Genomic DNA, 14,965 nt, shown 5'->3' with positions numbered 1-14,965 from the left:
ACCAGGCACTGAGCCGTATGGCTGCTCAGAGCAGGGAGCAGCAGGGCTGCTCACAAACCGGGGGGGTTTGTGTTTCCCCAGAGTGCCGGGTGATGAAGGGGAGCCCAGCAGGTGCCACGGGCAGCAAATCCTCGCCCACGCCTCAGAAGAGCTCGGCCAAGAGCCCCGCGCCCATGCGCCGCAGCAAGTCCCCGGCCGATTCAGGTAACCACCAAGATGGTGAGTGAATGTTTCTTGCTGTCTGCCTTCCTCTCTGCTCCAGGGAAAGGCACAAACTCCCTGTGCTTGCAAAGGAAACTCGGGGGTCTTTTGGAAACAAGTATATTGGGAAGGAATCTCCTGGTTGGTGAAGCGCGGCTTTGCGGCTTGAGGTTGTTCCAGCCACAGTCTCACCTTCCTCAAAAATATTTTAAAAGAAGTTTCTATTCCCCAGGCAGGAAATCAAGGCCCACATGCTCCCAGGTGGTCCCTGCAGATACAGAGTGATTTAGGGTAACCTCCTGTGCAAAGCAAATGGTGATTATTGCACAGGTCAGGAGCGGCTCCTCGCAATCATTATTTAAAGGAGACCAGTGACCTTGCAACTGCAGAACTGCTGATGGGTTTATTGATGTGACACTGAGACACTCATTCAGTAATGGAAGAGAGGGAAAATGGGAATCCTAATTTGCTGCAGCAGCTTGCACCATTTGGAAAGCCTCCCTCCTTCTTCAGTGGCAGCACACGTGGGGAGCTGCAGGGCTGTCAGTCCAAGGCTGGCTGCACATTGCAGTAATTCTGGTAACTGACAGTCCTTGGAGTCATGCAGAGTTTCTGGAGCTATGATTGATCTCTCACCTGCCTGCCTGTTCTGTTCCAAAAGAAAACCAGACATGGCCTCTCACTAAAATGGCCAAATCATCAATTAAACATGTCAGAATTCCAGGAGAGCTTCACAGCCTGAGTTCAGGTGTCCCACAGCATCAACACAGGTGATACAAACCAGAAATTCCTTTTCACCATCATGCTAGAGTGCTGCATATTGCATGGGAACATCACACAACAGCTGACCATCAGTAGAAATGGGATTATTAGACAGAAAATTCTCTTGGCAGTAGTCAGAAGGATTTCCCCCAGGAAGCAGTTCATTTGTTTAGGGTGTGTGGGTGTTCTTCTGCGACCCAAAGGGACAGTGTGGAATTGGTTGGCACATGCCAAGACTCTGTATTTTTTAAAAAAATATTTCTCTCTGAGGTGATTTTGCATTCATAAAGTTTTTCTTCAAGATTCCATTGTTGGCTATTCTCAAACTCAGGCTTGCCATAATTTAACCACCTCCACAGTCCCAAATGCCTGCTGAAGCTCTGTAGGCACATTGAAGGCAAAAGGGAAATGTGATATTGATTTACAAAAACCCAGAAGTAACACAATGATGTGGGAGCCAGCTCATGCATGAGCAGCTTTAAACCTTCTCCACAGGCATCAGGTGCTGATTCCCACCAGAACCAGAGTTTGCTGCATGAGCATAGAGTTTAATATGAAATGGCAATTATTGTGTGCCTGATTTTAACTGATTGAGTGACTCCAGGCCCAGGATGGTGACTCATCTGATGAGCTTTAATGAACACACTTAGCAGAGCTTTTCAGAGGGAGATTAAAACAACCAGAAAGGCTGAACAATAACCAGTTCCTGGAGTTAAGGTCAGTAATGAAGAGCAAATCAGGTTTCTTTAATCCGTCCAGACAAGGGACTTTCGTGCTTTCCTGTAATTTCAATAAAGGAAAAAATGGCACTTGTCCTGCTTAATGAGAATAAAAAAAGACTGAGCTCTTTTAGTACTGAAAAATAGAAGACTCTTGTTTTCTCAGGACAGAGAGAAAAAAGAATACCATTTTGTATTCTTGTATTGAACTGGTAATAAATTAAGTGGATTTACACATCTTTTAAGAGCCAATATTTACATTTAGATGAGATTTTGGAGTTATCACATTCAAAAAGCAAAGAAAGATGAATGAAGTCTGATTAATAAAAGATGATCTGACCTATTTTTTTTCCCCCCAGAATCTCACCCATTTAATGTGTGAAACTATTTTAAAGCAGTTTTACTTCAAATATATGCAATATTTCTGCTGTGTGTTTGCTCTCCTACCCATTTGTACCTTTGTTGTCTTTCCCTCTGCTGTGGTTGTCATGTGGGAACTCGTGAGCGTTTCCTTGGTTTTGTGTTGTTTCTGTTCTTTCCAGCTATTTTCTGTGCAGGTTTCTTTATCTTTTTTTTCCCCACCAAGGTCTCCAAGGCCATTGTGACATATCTGGGCAGTGATGTCTGTGCTTTGGAGGGAAATCTTTGGGTGAGAGGAGACTGAACCCACCTGATGTGAGGGGTCAGGGCCTCACTGTGGAAAGCTCAATCCCTTTAGGCAGCCAGAGCCCCTCAGCTCCCAGGATATCCCAAAAAAATGAGGTGGCAAACCCACAGAAGGAATTTAAACTTTGTTTTCTTTGCACGGTGCTTTTCTCTTACCATGCAGTCATTTAAATGAATGAATGAAAATTAAATGAAAGAATGCAGAACAAAAAGTGTCTCCTTGCTCTAAGGAGATGGGAACTCACCCCAATCCTTGTATTCCCAAGGGAGATCCTTTCTCCCTTCCCTCACTAACACCCAACCCATATCTGTACTTCCTAAGCAATGCCAGTGGATTCCTGGCAAAATTGGAGTTACAAAGCTTCTGTGAATTTCTAAACTCAATTTTTCTTCCCAGGGAGTCAGCTTTCCTGAAAGACCCAGCTTAGAGCAGTGAAACCCATACTAAACCACACCTGCAGGGCACCAGCCAATTCCTTCTCCTAACATGGCAGAGGAAAACTGGGCATGAGGAGAGGAGCCTCTGTGCTTCTGCTCTGATCCATGAGATTTAAATGGAGCAGGGTCAGCATGAAGTTTGGCAAAATTTCTTTAACAGACTGCTCCAATAAGGAGTCAGGCTAAGCAAAAGCCAGAGCTAAATCTCAGGGGAGAAATACAGGAGAGAAAATAATGATGTCATGTGCCATTCTTTCTTTGTTAAAAAAACTTGAATTTATCTTACACTAACTGACATACCAAACAAGGGTTCAGTTGTATAAAAACATGTGCTGTGATAGGCGAGCTTATGATTTTTAAACCAGGATGGAGTCACTGAACTAAAGGACCTGAACTGAAATTTGAAAATATCTTTGCCTTGATTTGGCTTGGGGAGAATACAAGCAGGTCTCTGAGGCTGCTGCAGGACCTTAATGTCTCAGTCCACTAATGGACAGAGGGACAAAAGCACATTCACCAGGCAGCAGCAATTAGCAAACAGACCCAGAGTGTCCGTCTGTCCTGGCTGCAGGGCTGCTCCCAGGGGTCATTATGGATGAGTGTGTCCAAGGGCAGCAGATGTCTGGGGAATGCCCTGGTGCCTCAGGTTTTGGCTTTTCTCTTTTTCAGATTCTGTGCTGCTTTAGTGTGTGGGTCTGGGCTTCATGTCAGGGGATGGTGAGCTCTGTGCACAGAGCAGGGAGACAAAACAATTCCTGCTCCAGCTGGGCACCAGGACAGGACAAATGATCCAAATCTCAGCCCAAGAGCACAAACAACGTGGGATGGAGAGAGAAAAACAAGGATGGGACTGCATGGGCTGGAGCTGGAATTGGACAATGAACTCTGGATCCAGAGCCCGAGCCATCCCAGCAAACCTAAACAACAATCAGGGAACAATTCCATGTGAAAATCTGCCTAAAAAAGGGCCTCAAAAAAGACTGAAGAGGGGCTTTTGACAAGGGCATTGAGTGACAGAACAAAGGGAGAATGGACTTAAGCTAAAAGAGGGCAGGTTTAGATATTGACATGAAATTCTTTGTTGTGGGGGTGCTGAGGCCCTGGCACAGGGTGCTCAGAGCAGCTGTGGCTGCCCCTGGATCCCTGGCAGTGCCCAAGGCCAGGCTGGACAGGGCTTGGAGCAGCCTGGGACAGTGGGAGCTGTCCCTGCCATGGCAGGGGGTGGGATAGGATGAGCTTTAAGATGCCTTCCAACCCAAACCTTTCTGTGATTCTAAAATATCTGTGGGGGAAGCAGACAGAGAATTCAGTTTCCCTGAAACTCTCACCTCAAACATGACAGGAATATTCTCCATCCTCCCTCTCATGTGCTGCCAAACCTGATTTCTCTCCTGAGTCCAAACTGCCTCATGCACAGGGGGAGGTGAGGATCCTGTGGAAAAAGGTGCACATGCTCCTGCAATTAAAGAATATTACATATACACTTTAAGGTACATTGATGTTGCAGAGCAAATACAATGCCATGAATAAGCCATAATGCACAAAGAATAAAATGGTGGAAAAACCCCAAAGAACTAAAAGGAAAGCTGGTTCTAAAGAACAGTTCCTGATAGCTGAGTGTAGGTAAGATCCTGAGCTACCCTAAATCATCAGCAGATTTTAGTGGAGCAGCAGTGTTATGCACCACCTGGGACCTGCTCTTTGCCTCCTGCTATTTTCTTGCATTTCAGTTCAAAGGAAATGCAGGCAAGTTTGCTTATGAACACTATTCTTCATTAGCAGGCAGAGAAAATTAAACTGGGCTTCTTCATTGTTGCTCCTGCTGCAAAATTCTGCTGTCTTTGTAATGATATCCATCCATCTCATTCCATTTCTGATTTGGATGTCACATCTGGTTTTTTGTTGATGCTCATAAAATATTTACATGCCTGCTGTAGCACTTAAAACTCTCATTGTATTAGGGAATTTCTGTCCTGCCCTGCAGCAATCACATCCATTTTGCTGCACACTGGCTCTGCTGCTGTTCCAGTCTTGTTTGTGGAAAGGAAATTGGGGTTTCTTGCAGAGTTGTTAGGTGGCATTCTTCAGCGTAGGAAGGATCAGTGACAGCTGGAGATAAAGAAAGAGGCATTTTGGAAATTGGAAATGGATTCTAGCTAATGGAGATTATATCAGTCCTCTTGTTCCCCACATTTTCTTTAATAGGAAACACAAATTCACTCAGTGAAATAAAACATAAAAGACATCCAAGTTCTTTTTCATTGGGTTGCTTTCATTATTTGGCATACAGTTAGAGAACTCTACTTTTTTCTCCACCAGCCTGCAGTGCAGTTCATTTTGTAGAGTGGCACAGCTCAGTGCAGGGGCCAGCAGGAAACAGCTCCTGCCTGTCCAGAACAGGCTTTTTCCCCTATCAATAAAACATGGTTTGAGTAAGATAAGGAGGTGAAGTGTCACTCTGTTCCCCAATTATCTATAAATCATTATTTCTAGCACCTTTTAAAAATACCCATTTCCTCAGTTAGGTGCATTTGCAATAGGAACAAAGCTGTGTGTGATGAAAAACCTCCTCTTCCAACAGAGGAGGAAGTGCATGGAAATGATGGATGTGAAGGTAGAGGAGCCACACCACCATGAATTTGTTGTTTTAAGGTGCTGGCAGCTCCTCCTTTGTCCTGGGGCTTTGAGCACGTTTCTTTTCACACCTGCTTGACCTCTGCCTTGGCTGCAAACCTGAGCTACCCCTGTTCCTCACAGGGAGGTAACAGAGAAGAGCAGTGGGGCTTTCTGAGGCATTAAACAAGAGCTGTGCTGGTTTGGCTCTTAAAAATACAACATTCACACATTTTACTCTGTGATACTTTATACACTTCTTCAGACTCCTCCAGACACTCAAGTACTTGATGAATTTTAAATAACTGATTTGTAGATCCAGCTGTCACAATTGAAAGCATAATTCCAATCAGGCTCTTTGGTCACTTAATCCCACACACAGCAAAGTACAGCCAGGGCATTCCAGGCTGCTGTTTGCCTAATTTTTCATTTCTGTAGTTGACATCTAACATTGCTTGGGCAGGATTCAGGATATCTTCAGCATCTGGTTTGCAGCCATGCCCTTAAACAGTTTGAGAACACAGAAATTGTCTTTCTGTTTTTCTGGTATGTGCCTTGGACTGTCTTGGTGAGTATTTGTTGTGTGAAATATTGCTCCCTCTGTTTATTTTGTATCTTGTTGTATTTTTCAGCTGAAATCCTTGAGTTATGTTTATAGCTATGCTGTTCACTTGGTTTTCTTCCTCCTGCCTAACATGAATAAACCACAGTGTTAAATGTTTGGAGACCTTCCATCTCCCCGAAGGAGAAAAGCCTTCCCCTTGCTTGCCCGATTTCCAGCTTGTGTCTTGTTTCCTCCAGCCAACGGGACCTCCAGCAGCCAGCTGTCCACACCCAAATCCAAGCAGTCCCCGATCTCCACGCCCACCAGCCCCGGGAGCCTCCGCAAGCACAAGGTATTACGTTTCTTATACCTTACTACACCTCTTTCTGCCTCTGCCCCACAGGGCTGGGTGTCATGGCCATATCCTCTGAAACAATAACAACAGCTCCTGGTGTTCAAACAGGGCAGTTTTGTCACATTTATATTTTCTGAAAAATCCCTTAGCTTAGGATTCTTCTCCTGGGAAGCTGACAAGCCTCTGAGAAAAAGGAAAACTATTTTATCTCATTTGCTTCTCCTGTGTTTTGCTCCTTTGGAATGTGGTTGGAGATTGTTTACCCACAGGTGATTGTTTCATTGGATTCTGGTGTGAGTTGTTTTGACTCTTTGGCCAATCAGCCAAGCTGTGTCAGGACCCTGGAGAGAGTCATGAGTTTTTATTATTATCTTTTTAGCCTTTTTTAATATCTTCTGTGTATTCTTTAGTCTAGTTTAGTATAGTATTCTTTAATATAATATAGTATAATATAATAATAAATTAGTCTTGTGAGAACATGGAGTCAGGTGCATCATTCCTCCCTGCCACGAGGGTCCCTGTAAATACAACAGAGTTTGGCCCTTTACCTGTATAAGTTGTCCTTTAGGGCAAGGTGCTGAGCAAAGCACTGGCCTGACTCCTCCCCTGGAGCTGATAATGTGTGCTGGAGACCATCCAGAGGGATCAGAGGAGACAACTTAACCATGAGCTTGTGCCACTGTTTGAAAAAATCATTGATGGATGTGGTTTCATATCAACCCTCCTGGCCTGAAAAGATTCAAGTGTTGGAAAATCAGGCCCCTTAAAGAGCAGAAGCAACACGAATGTTACTGGAACTCTCAGACATCACTTTAATGATGCTCCTCAAGAATTTAAGTTTTTTAAATTATTTAAGGCCGTGCTCTGTTTTACAGGTGATTTTTACAGCTGGTGTGGTAATTGTGTTGTAGAGCAGACCAACAGGTAGCACAGCATCCTGGCAGGGATCAGGAAACCTGTGCTGGCTCATGGGTAATTCATGTATTGATTTATTTAAAAGGTACAGCAGCTGTCACAGCTTTTTCAGTTCCTGTTATTCTGGGCTGCTCTGTGCTGAGTTCTGACTTTCATTTCCTTTGCATTTCTGGAATAGCCACAATGCTGTTTCCAACAGTTTTCACTTGATACAGGGGATAGGAGCTTGGACACAAATGTAGGTGTGAGAGGAAGTCAGGGGGGTTTCTCTTTAGTAAACAGAATGCACCTCTCAGCCCAACTCTGAAAGCATTGACTCAAAGATTTTGAAGAGTAATTAAAAACTTCTGGTGGTGCTGAGGTTTTTCAGTCAGCAGCCATGTGGAATCCACAGTGGGGCAGACTGCAGGGGTTGAACTAATTCTGTTTAACAAAGGCATAGATGAGTCCAAATGAAAACTTTGTTTTCCTCAGCACCTCACTCTGTTCTCAGCTGCTCAGTCTAAGTTGGAGAAAACACACCAGATTTAACACAGTGTGTCCAGATTTATTATTCATTTATAACTGAGGACAGAATCTGGCCCATGGTCTGAGTTCATCAGTTGAGCAGAAGTAATGCTAAAAACTTCAGCATCAGGGACACTAAATACTTTCTAAACTTTCCATCTCATTGAGAACTTTGAAAGTGAAGACTTGTTTCTTGGTCAAGACAAGCAAAACTCACCTTTTTAGTGTTTTACGTATGTTTGCAGCTGGCTGATTGATGACCTTTCCAGTGCAGCCCTGAGACCATTTGTAATAGATGGTGACTGCTGAGGGCAAAGCCAACCCAGCTATGATTTTCTCCACTAAGTGAAGCCAATCAGCAAACACAAATGCAGCATTTTAGGTTACCAGAATATTCATGCATCATGTCTTTTCTCCCAGGAGCAATTTCCTGCTTATGATGAAATCACTTTTCTTTTTTCCCCTTAAAGCTCAAGTGATAAATGCTTAGGTTGAGTTCACCACAAAGTCCTATTTTACCTCTTTTTATATCAAGATTTCTGTAGATTTCCTTCCTGAATATTGGGGTTTTTTTTCATTTTGCGCAGTTATTACTTGTGTGTGGGTCAGAGTTCAAAAAGGGCCCAAGAGAGCTTTAGCTCTTGAGCTGGTTCCTGTACCTTGTCCCACCCTGGACTTTAAACAAGTGGAATAAAATGGTTACCCCAGAAAGGGACACTGGAAAAGCTTTACATTAAGCATTTGATCCAAATAATAAATTTGGGATTATTTTATTAACCTTTCCAATTGATTAGAAGTTACTTAAAATAAAGAATAAACCATGGAACATGTGATTTTCCTGGAGATTTGTCCTGAGGGCAGCTGTCAAACCAAGGTAAGACTCTTTATTGTGGACTTAGGTTTAAAGAGATGTGTTTAAGGCACGATGCTGCTCTTTCATGCATGTGCTGAATTGGCCACATTGATCCAGAACAATAAAAAAACAGTTCTGAAACTTATCCCTGACCAGTCATCAGGAACAGACATGCACTTACTGAAATGGCCACATTGATCCAGAACAATAAAAGAACACTTCTGAAACGTATCCCTCAATAGTCATCAGGAACAGAGATGCTCTTGTTCCTCTGTGCAAGGAGCCTGCCTTGATTTTAGCCTGGAACTCCCTGGGTTCTGCTGAGCCCAGCCCAGTCACCAGCACATTCCACCCTCTGGAATGGGAATTTTAGCCTCTGAGCCACTCAGCTGCTTCCCTTTGCGTGGCCACGGGTGGGAGCTGATGGTGAGGGTTAACATTTTCTCCTTTCTCCCTACAGGACTTGTACCTGCCCCTGTCTTTGGACGACTCGGATTCCCTGGGAGACTCCATGTAGAGCGAGATGTCCACGTTGTGTTTGGGATACAGCAAAGTACCTCTGCCCAACAAGCAGATCCTGACTGGTGCTTTCAAGTCAAAGGACACACGGTTAAATGTCATTTTTGTTCTGTGATTTCTCCTCTCTGTGCCACAAACCAACACCTGCCAGTCTATAGAGATAGAGGGATACCATTCTTCTAAGTTACAGGGGTGCAAAATGGGCATTGTGAGAAATTTGGGGCCTCCGTGCCAACGATTCTGTGCATTTCCCATTTTCTTCTGTTGTTTCTTCTGCTGCTGCATCCATGTGGTTTTTCCTAGTGTGAGTAAAGTAGTTCCCCTGGAGGTGTGCAAATGGACCCCTTGCTGAGCAGTTTGCAGGCTGGAGCAGGGCAGATGATGTTCTCCACCTGTGCAAACTGCCAGCCTCTGCCAGCTCACCTGCTAATTATTCACAGCCCCAGTTTTGGCACCTGCATTCTAAAAAGTCTTGGTTTTATTGTGGAGGGCAGGAAGGAAGGGAATTTCTAGTTTGATGCATAATATGCCAGCAGAAGCTTGGATGAGATTAGGAATGATTGTGTCAGATGCTAAGTAAGGTTAATACAATAATTCAAATTATTCAAATATTATTTGGGATTTTTTTTTCATAATTAAGCAAAAAAACCCCATAAACCAGCTGAGTTATCTGGAGGAGAACACCTTCCACATGCAATGCTGCTGGCTGGTAACAAATGTTTATACCTCCCCTATGGTATCTCTCTATCTCTGTTTGTAACAGTAATGCCTTGTGAACAGCCAACACTGAAAACACTGTGAGAATTTGTTTTCAGGTTTGACACCCTATAGGTCACTTTTTATAGCAAAAAAATCAATACACTTTTTATAAAGGAAAACCTTTTATCTGTGTTTTGGGAGTAAGGATTCAAGCTCCTTCTTTTTTATAAAAGCTGGTAATTTTCTTTTGTTTAAAAAACACATTCAGAAAAAAAAAAGTACAAAAAAAAACCCAACCACAACTGCAGAACAATAATAACAGCAACTCAGTTTAGAAATCTTGTCATCACTGCCAAAACAGACACGTGTAGGGGGGGGAAAAAAAGGTCAATTCAAAATATTGAATGTTTTGATAGTTTTTGTAATGTTTAAGACTACGTATTTGGTTTTTTACACTTCAGTATTCCTAACAATGGCCAGATTCTCTACTTATATAACAAATGAAGTTTTGTGGTGTTCTAAAAACCTGTATTTTAAGAAACTCTTCTATCTGAGAAAAAAAAACTCACTGTATTTAGAGAAAGCTTTTGCTTTTATTAATCAGTAATGCCTCCTCCAGAATGCAAAGTTCATCTCCTCATGCAGGGCTGGTGGTTTTTACTGCGCCAAAGCTTCATCCTAGGCCAGCTGCCATTGCCTCCCTCCCTCATGGAATAAGCTTTGATGAAACTGATTCTTGCAGAACTTTACCTAAATGAAATCTGTGCAATCAAGCATTTCTTTGTTGCTCTATTTGCTTTTTTTCCTTTTTTTTCCCCAACATAGACACCTACTCCCTGTTGCCTTGCAACCCCTTGTGATTAGGATGGATTTTATCCTTGTGATGTTCGATGCTCCATGAATGCTGGGTTGTTCCCAAAGCCACTCCACGTTTTGTTTGCTTGCATTGCTGGGATGAAACAATCTGTGCAGGCTGCATCTTTTGAGGCTCGTGTGATCACACTTATAATGCAACTTTTTAAAGAGTTTTATCAGAGAGAGGCCAGGATTGGGAATTGTCAAGGGGTCAGAGTTATCATGCACCAAATTTGCACCCAGTAGTCTTAGTGCATGATCATTTCCAGCCAGAGTTTTGCACAAGGAACCATTTGTTCTCACTGATAGCTTCATTTGATTGAATAACTCTCTGACTGCACAACTGCTAAATCGTCATTTTAAATGTTGTAAATAGAATCCTGGGGTTAGTTCACAGGCTAAGGGCTCCTTGAGGGTTTGTGGGGGGAAGGATGGTGCTGTGGACAAAGCTTGGGTGCAGCAGTCAGCACACCTCTAAGCCCTTGGCATTGCTGAATTTTGTGTCTGAATGGGAGCAGGTCTCTGAGTAACCCTGTGCCTCAATCTGTCTGTCTGTCCCTGCAGGGACAGCTCTGTTCTACCTCACTGGGGGTTGTGAGGCCAAATGTTGGTTAACATTTGTCAAGTGCTTTCAGATCCTCTAACAGAAGGTGCTGAAATATTCTGGGTGCAGATTTGGTTATGGGTGCTAATTTTTGGCTGTTTAATCCTGTGAGTGCTACTGTAGACACTGGTCATGAGCAAAAAAGACTTTTTTTAAGCATAAGGATGTCAAAGGCCTTGGTTATACTAATAACAATATTATTCAGAGCTTTTGTCTTAGGGAAAGCCTTAGTGGGACAGATAACTTGACATGCTTTTACCCCCTCCTCTGTTCTGCTGGTGGAAATCTCAGAGTCCCTCCCTGAGTCTCTGCCTCTCCAGGGACCCTGAGCAGTTGCCATGGATGGGCTGGAGCTGCAGTCCAGGGTGCTGTCACACTGTGACAGAGCCATTCCTGTCACAGTCAGGCGAGCTGTCCTGCCACCTTTCCTCAGATAAACCAGGAGACCAGCCATGCAGTCCCAGCCAGGTTCTCGTGCTGCTCAGTGCAGGACACTCACCACAGATCCACCAGGAAACCCAAATCTGGGCTGGTCTCTGCAGCCTGAGCTGCTGGAGCTGCTGCTGGGAGGAAAGGAATCTGGGAGATGCTCTCACCCAGTCTGTGTAAAGAAAGCAGGATGCCAAGGGAGGAATGATGCTTTGTTTGGATGGTTGTTGAGAAGGGGTTCCTTTCCTTCCTGCCCAAAGCTCTGTTTGGTTATTTGGAGATGCTTCTCCTGGTGGAGGATCACTGAGCTCTTCTTCCTGAGCTGCACCTGGTGACACATCTGAGACCTGATCCTGCCAGCTCTCCCTTGGGAATGCAGCTTTGTTTGCATGAGGATCATCCTGTGGTGGGGCTGAGCCCAGCAATTCCTTCAGGGAATTAGGGGGACCTTGAAAAGGCCTAAAAGAATTAAAATTAATTATTCAATGGGAAAAATAGCCATTCAAACCAGCAGAAGCCACAAAGAAAACAGGGTATGAGGTCAGACTCCCAAGTTTTGAGAAGCAATTTTCTAGGTAGAAATGCCTGGGCAGTAGAAGTCAGTGAGCGTTTCAGCTGTAGCATAGAGTGAAGTCTGTATTAATGCCAATATTGCATGAGTTCTTGTACAGAAATGCATGTGGAATGTTACATACATTCAGAACTAGTTATCTTTGGCTTTGTAGGATCCCTCATCTAGATTTGAATAGAAAGAGAAACAGTGCACAGGCATCAGACCTTAGGTACTTAAACAGAACAACAGCCGTGATTCAGGAAAAAACCTAAAAGTTAAAATTTTAGCACATGCTTTACTCCTGTTGACTTTTCACGAGATGAAGCTTGGGTTTGGTCAGAAAGCTTTCCTGAACTGCTGTGAATTATTAATTACTTCCAATTTACTATGGCAATTCCAGACCCTGTGAGATCCTGGAGCAGATGATAGTAATTCCACTATGTACTCCAGAGTTCACCTTTCTTTTTTTTTTTTTTTTTTACATTTACAAGCACATAAAGCTCCACATGATATGAGGATTTGCTATATTAATTCTGCCATAAAAACTCTGTTTAATTTGCCTCATGAGGCTGCCTTTAGTGCTTTCAGAGACTAATTGAATCATTGAGATGATATTGTTTTAAAACAATACAGTATTTAAAAACAAATTGGAGAAACCCTTAAAGTAACAGGGCTTTGTTTCTTTGAAATCTGTCATTATTCAGAACAATTTAGCAAATTTGCATATTAAGATCCCTGTTTCAGACACAGTCATTAGGAAGGAATAGTACAGACAAAAGGGTTTAGCATTTTTACACTCAGGTGATGGTCTTGACTGTAGAAGACGAGAGCAATGCAGCAAAACCTTCAGCCTTGGGATTTTTATCACTTGTAAAGCATTTATAATCCTGAAGTTTCTAGTTTAAAGCCTTATCTGCTATATGATTTGGAGCTAGTTCAGTTCCACCAGCTAAATATCTTGAAGTGATTTGGAAAGAGTTTGATAATGGGATTTTACTTTATGGTGGGAGTTGGAAGCAGCTGTCTGTGTTTCCAATATCTGCACATTATTTATTGTCTTCTCAGGAGCTAGAAACCCTAATTGTGTTATTCCCATAAACAGTAGAAGAATCCTGCTTAGAAAACAACTTCCACATCTCTCTCACCCTCAGCTAACTCACATGTAGGCATCCACACACTTTGTCAAGCTGCTATTTCTCTCCCATTTGCTTGTTCAGTACTTCTGAAGGGAAAAAAAGGAGGCAGAACCAAAAATTGTGGCAAACAGCAAAGCAGTGTCATACCCAGGCATTTCCAATGGGAAGCAAGGGCATTAAAGTGTTAGTTTCTCCTTAGCCATATGGATAACATTTCCTAGGATGCCTTGGCTTTGCCTTTTCACACCTTTGAGGTCAGTGCTGCTCTTCCTGCTGCTTCCAGCACAGCCTGTGGGAGTGCTCTGGGATTCCAGGCTGAATCCCTACCCAGACACTGTTCCAGGGACAGCCACCCCTGGAAGTGACTTCTCTGCAGGGGTCCAGCCTGGATTTTGCAGCCTGAGCCTTCCCCGGTGTGCTGAGAGCACCAGAGTGATTTTGTCACTGACCTCCGTGGTGCCCCACAGCCATGCAAAGCAACCAAGGGTTCTCCTTCACGGTAGAAGAGGCAGAATCATTTTTAGAGAAAGGGATAAAAAATAGCCAAGTAAAGTAGATATAAAATTAGCCTAGAAAGTGTGTTCTCAAGCTAAGACAATCCATAACCAGAGAAGAGCTCTGTAGAGGTGTGTTTGCCACACAGTGATCATGCCCACAATGGAACAAAACAGCTTTTTTTCCACGTGGTGACTTAGGCTCCAGGTCAATTTTCTGGTTGCTGATGGAAGCAGGCTGGGACAGTGTTTGGGACTGGTGAGGTTCTTTGTAGAAGCAAATGGGTGGCACGAGATGAGGATCTTTTTTCTGTGTATCTAAAGAGTCAGGCCATGGAACAGGACGAGTGCTTTACACAAGACACCTGGAAGGGATCCAGCTGGAACCCCACCCTGGTGTGATGAGAGCAGGAAGGTGAAGACTTTAAGTGCCTTCTAACATCCCTTGGGCTTCAGAAGCAGGACTGTGCATGTGGCCAGCAAGGCCTGGGGTTCAATGGCCTTGACCAAAGGAGACAGGGCACACTTTAATTCTTGAGGTATTTAATCCATCTCTTGAAAATTGCTGTTTCCAGAACCACAGAATGCTTCTGGCTGATGCCTCTGTCCTATCTGCATGAATCTGGGCCTCTCCACAGTATCTCAGGAAATGTTAAAGCTGAGTCTTGTGTCTCACAGGACACAAGGCTGCTCCTCACTGTGGAGTGAACAGGGCTGGGCTCTGCTGCAGTGGTGGTTGATTCTGCTGTTCAGATGTTCTTCATCCTCCTCTTCTGCTCCTGGCTGGTTTCTCCTGGTGCCTGCAGGTGAAAGGCTGGGAGCAGCAATGTCTGGACCCCTCTTTGCTTTGTTTTGTTTCCTCTGGAGCTGTTCTAGTCAGTGATGACTGAAGGTCTGAGGCCAAGCTGACAAACCCACATTTTAACAGGGAGAGAGGAGATTTTCAGGGAACAGAAGCGGGTGGATGGAAAGGCTTTTTCCAGCAATGCCATTGCACAGCTGCTCTGACAGGATCCCAGCTGCAGGGCCTGGTGTGAGTACGACACCTGCAGAGGAAAATGTGGAGTTCTGGGATCACAGACCACTGCCCATCCCTCAGGACA

The 14,965-nt window shown here is 43.8% G+C and overlaps 1 protein-coding gene across 8 annotated transcripts in view; it reads left to right on the top strand.

Annotated features, from left to right (window-relative positions):
* The window catches only part of DCX (doublecortin), a 105,119-nt gene that overhangs the window by 84,015 nt on the left and 6,139 nt on the right, over positions 1–14,965 (top strand). For 3 of the 8 annotated variants that reach the window (XM_039731256.1, XM_039731253.1, XM_039731255.1), the window contains 2 exons: positions 82–219; positions 6,201–6,394. In XM_039731256.1, the coding sequence (XP_039587190.1) occupies positions 82–219; positions 6,201–6,382 (320 nt within the window). In that variant the 3' untranslated portion in view covers positions 6,383–6,394. Of the gene's footprint in view, positions 1–81; positions 220–6,200; positions 6,395–9,033; positions 14,755–14,965 lie in introns of those variants that run through there. The other 5 variants (XM_039731261.1, XM_039731260.1, XM_039731259.1 and 2 more) reach the window with 5 other exon arrangements.

This window comes from Passer montanus, unplaced genomic scaffold (genome assembly GCF_014805655.1).
Source record: "Passer montanus isolate IOZ18808 unplaced genomic scaffold, ASM1480565v1 scaffold76, whole genome shotgun sequence".
In the NCBI taxonomy this organism is placed as follows: domain Eukaryota; kingdom Metazoa; phylum Chordata; class Aves; order Passeriformes; family Passeridae; genus Passer; species Passer montanus.
Note: the sequence above shows the minus strand (reverse complement) of the source record. Positions and strands in the feature narration are given on the sequence as shown.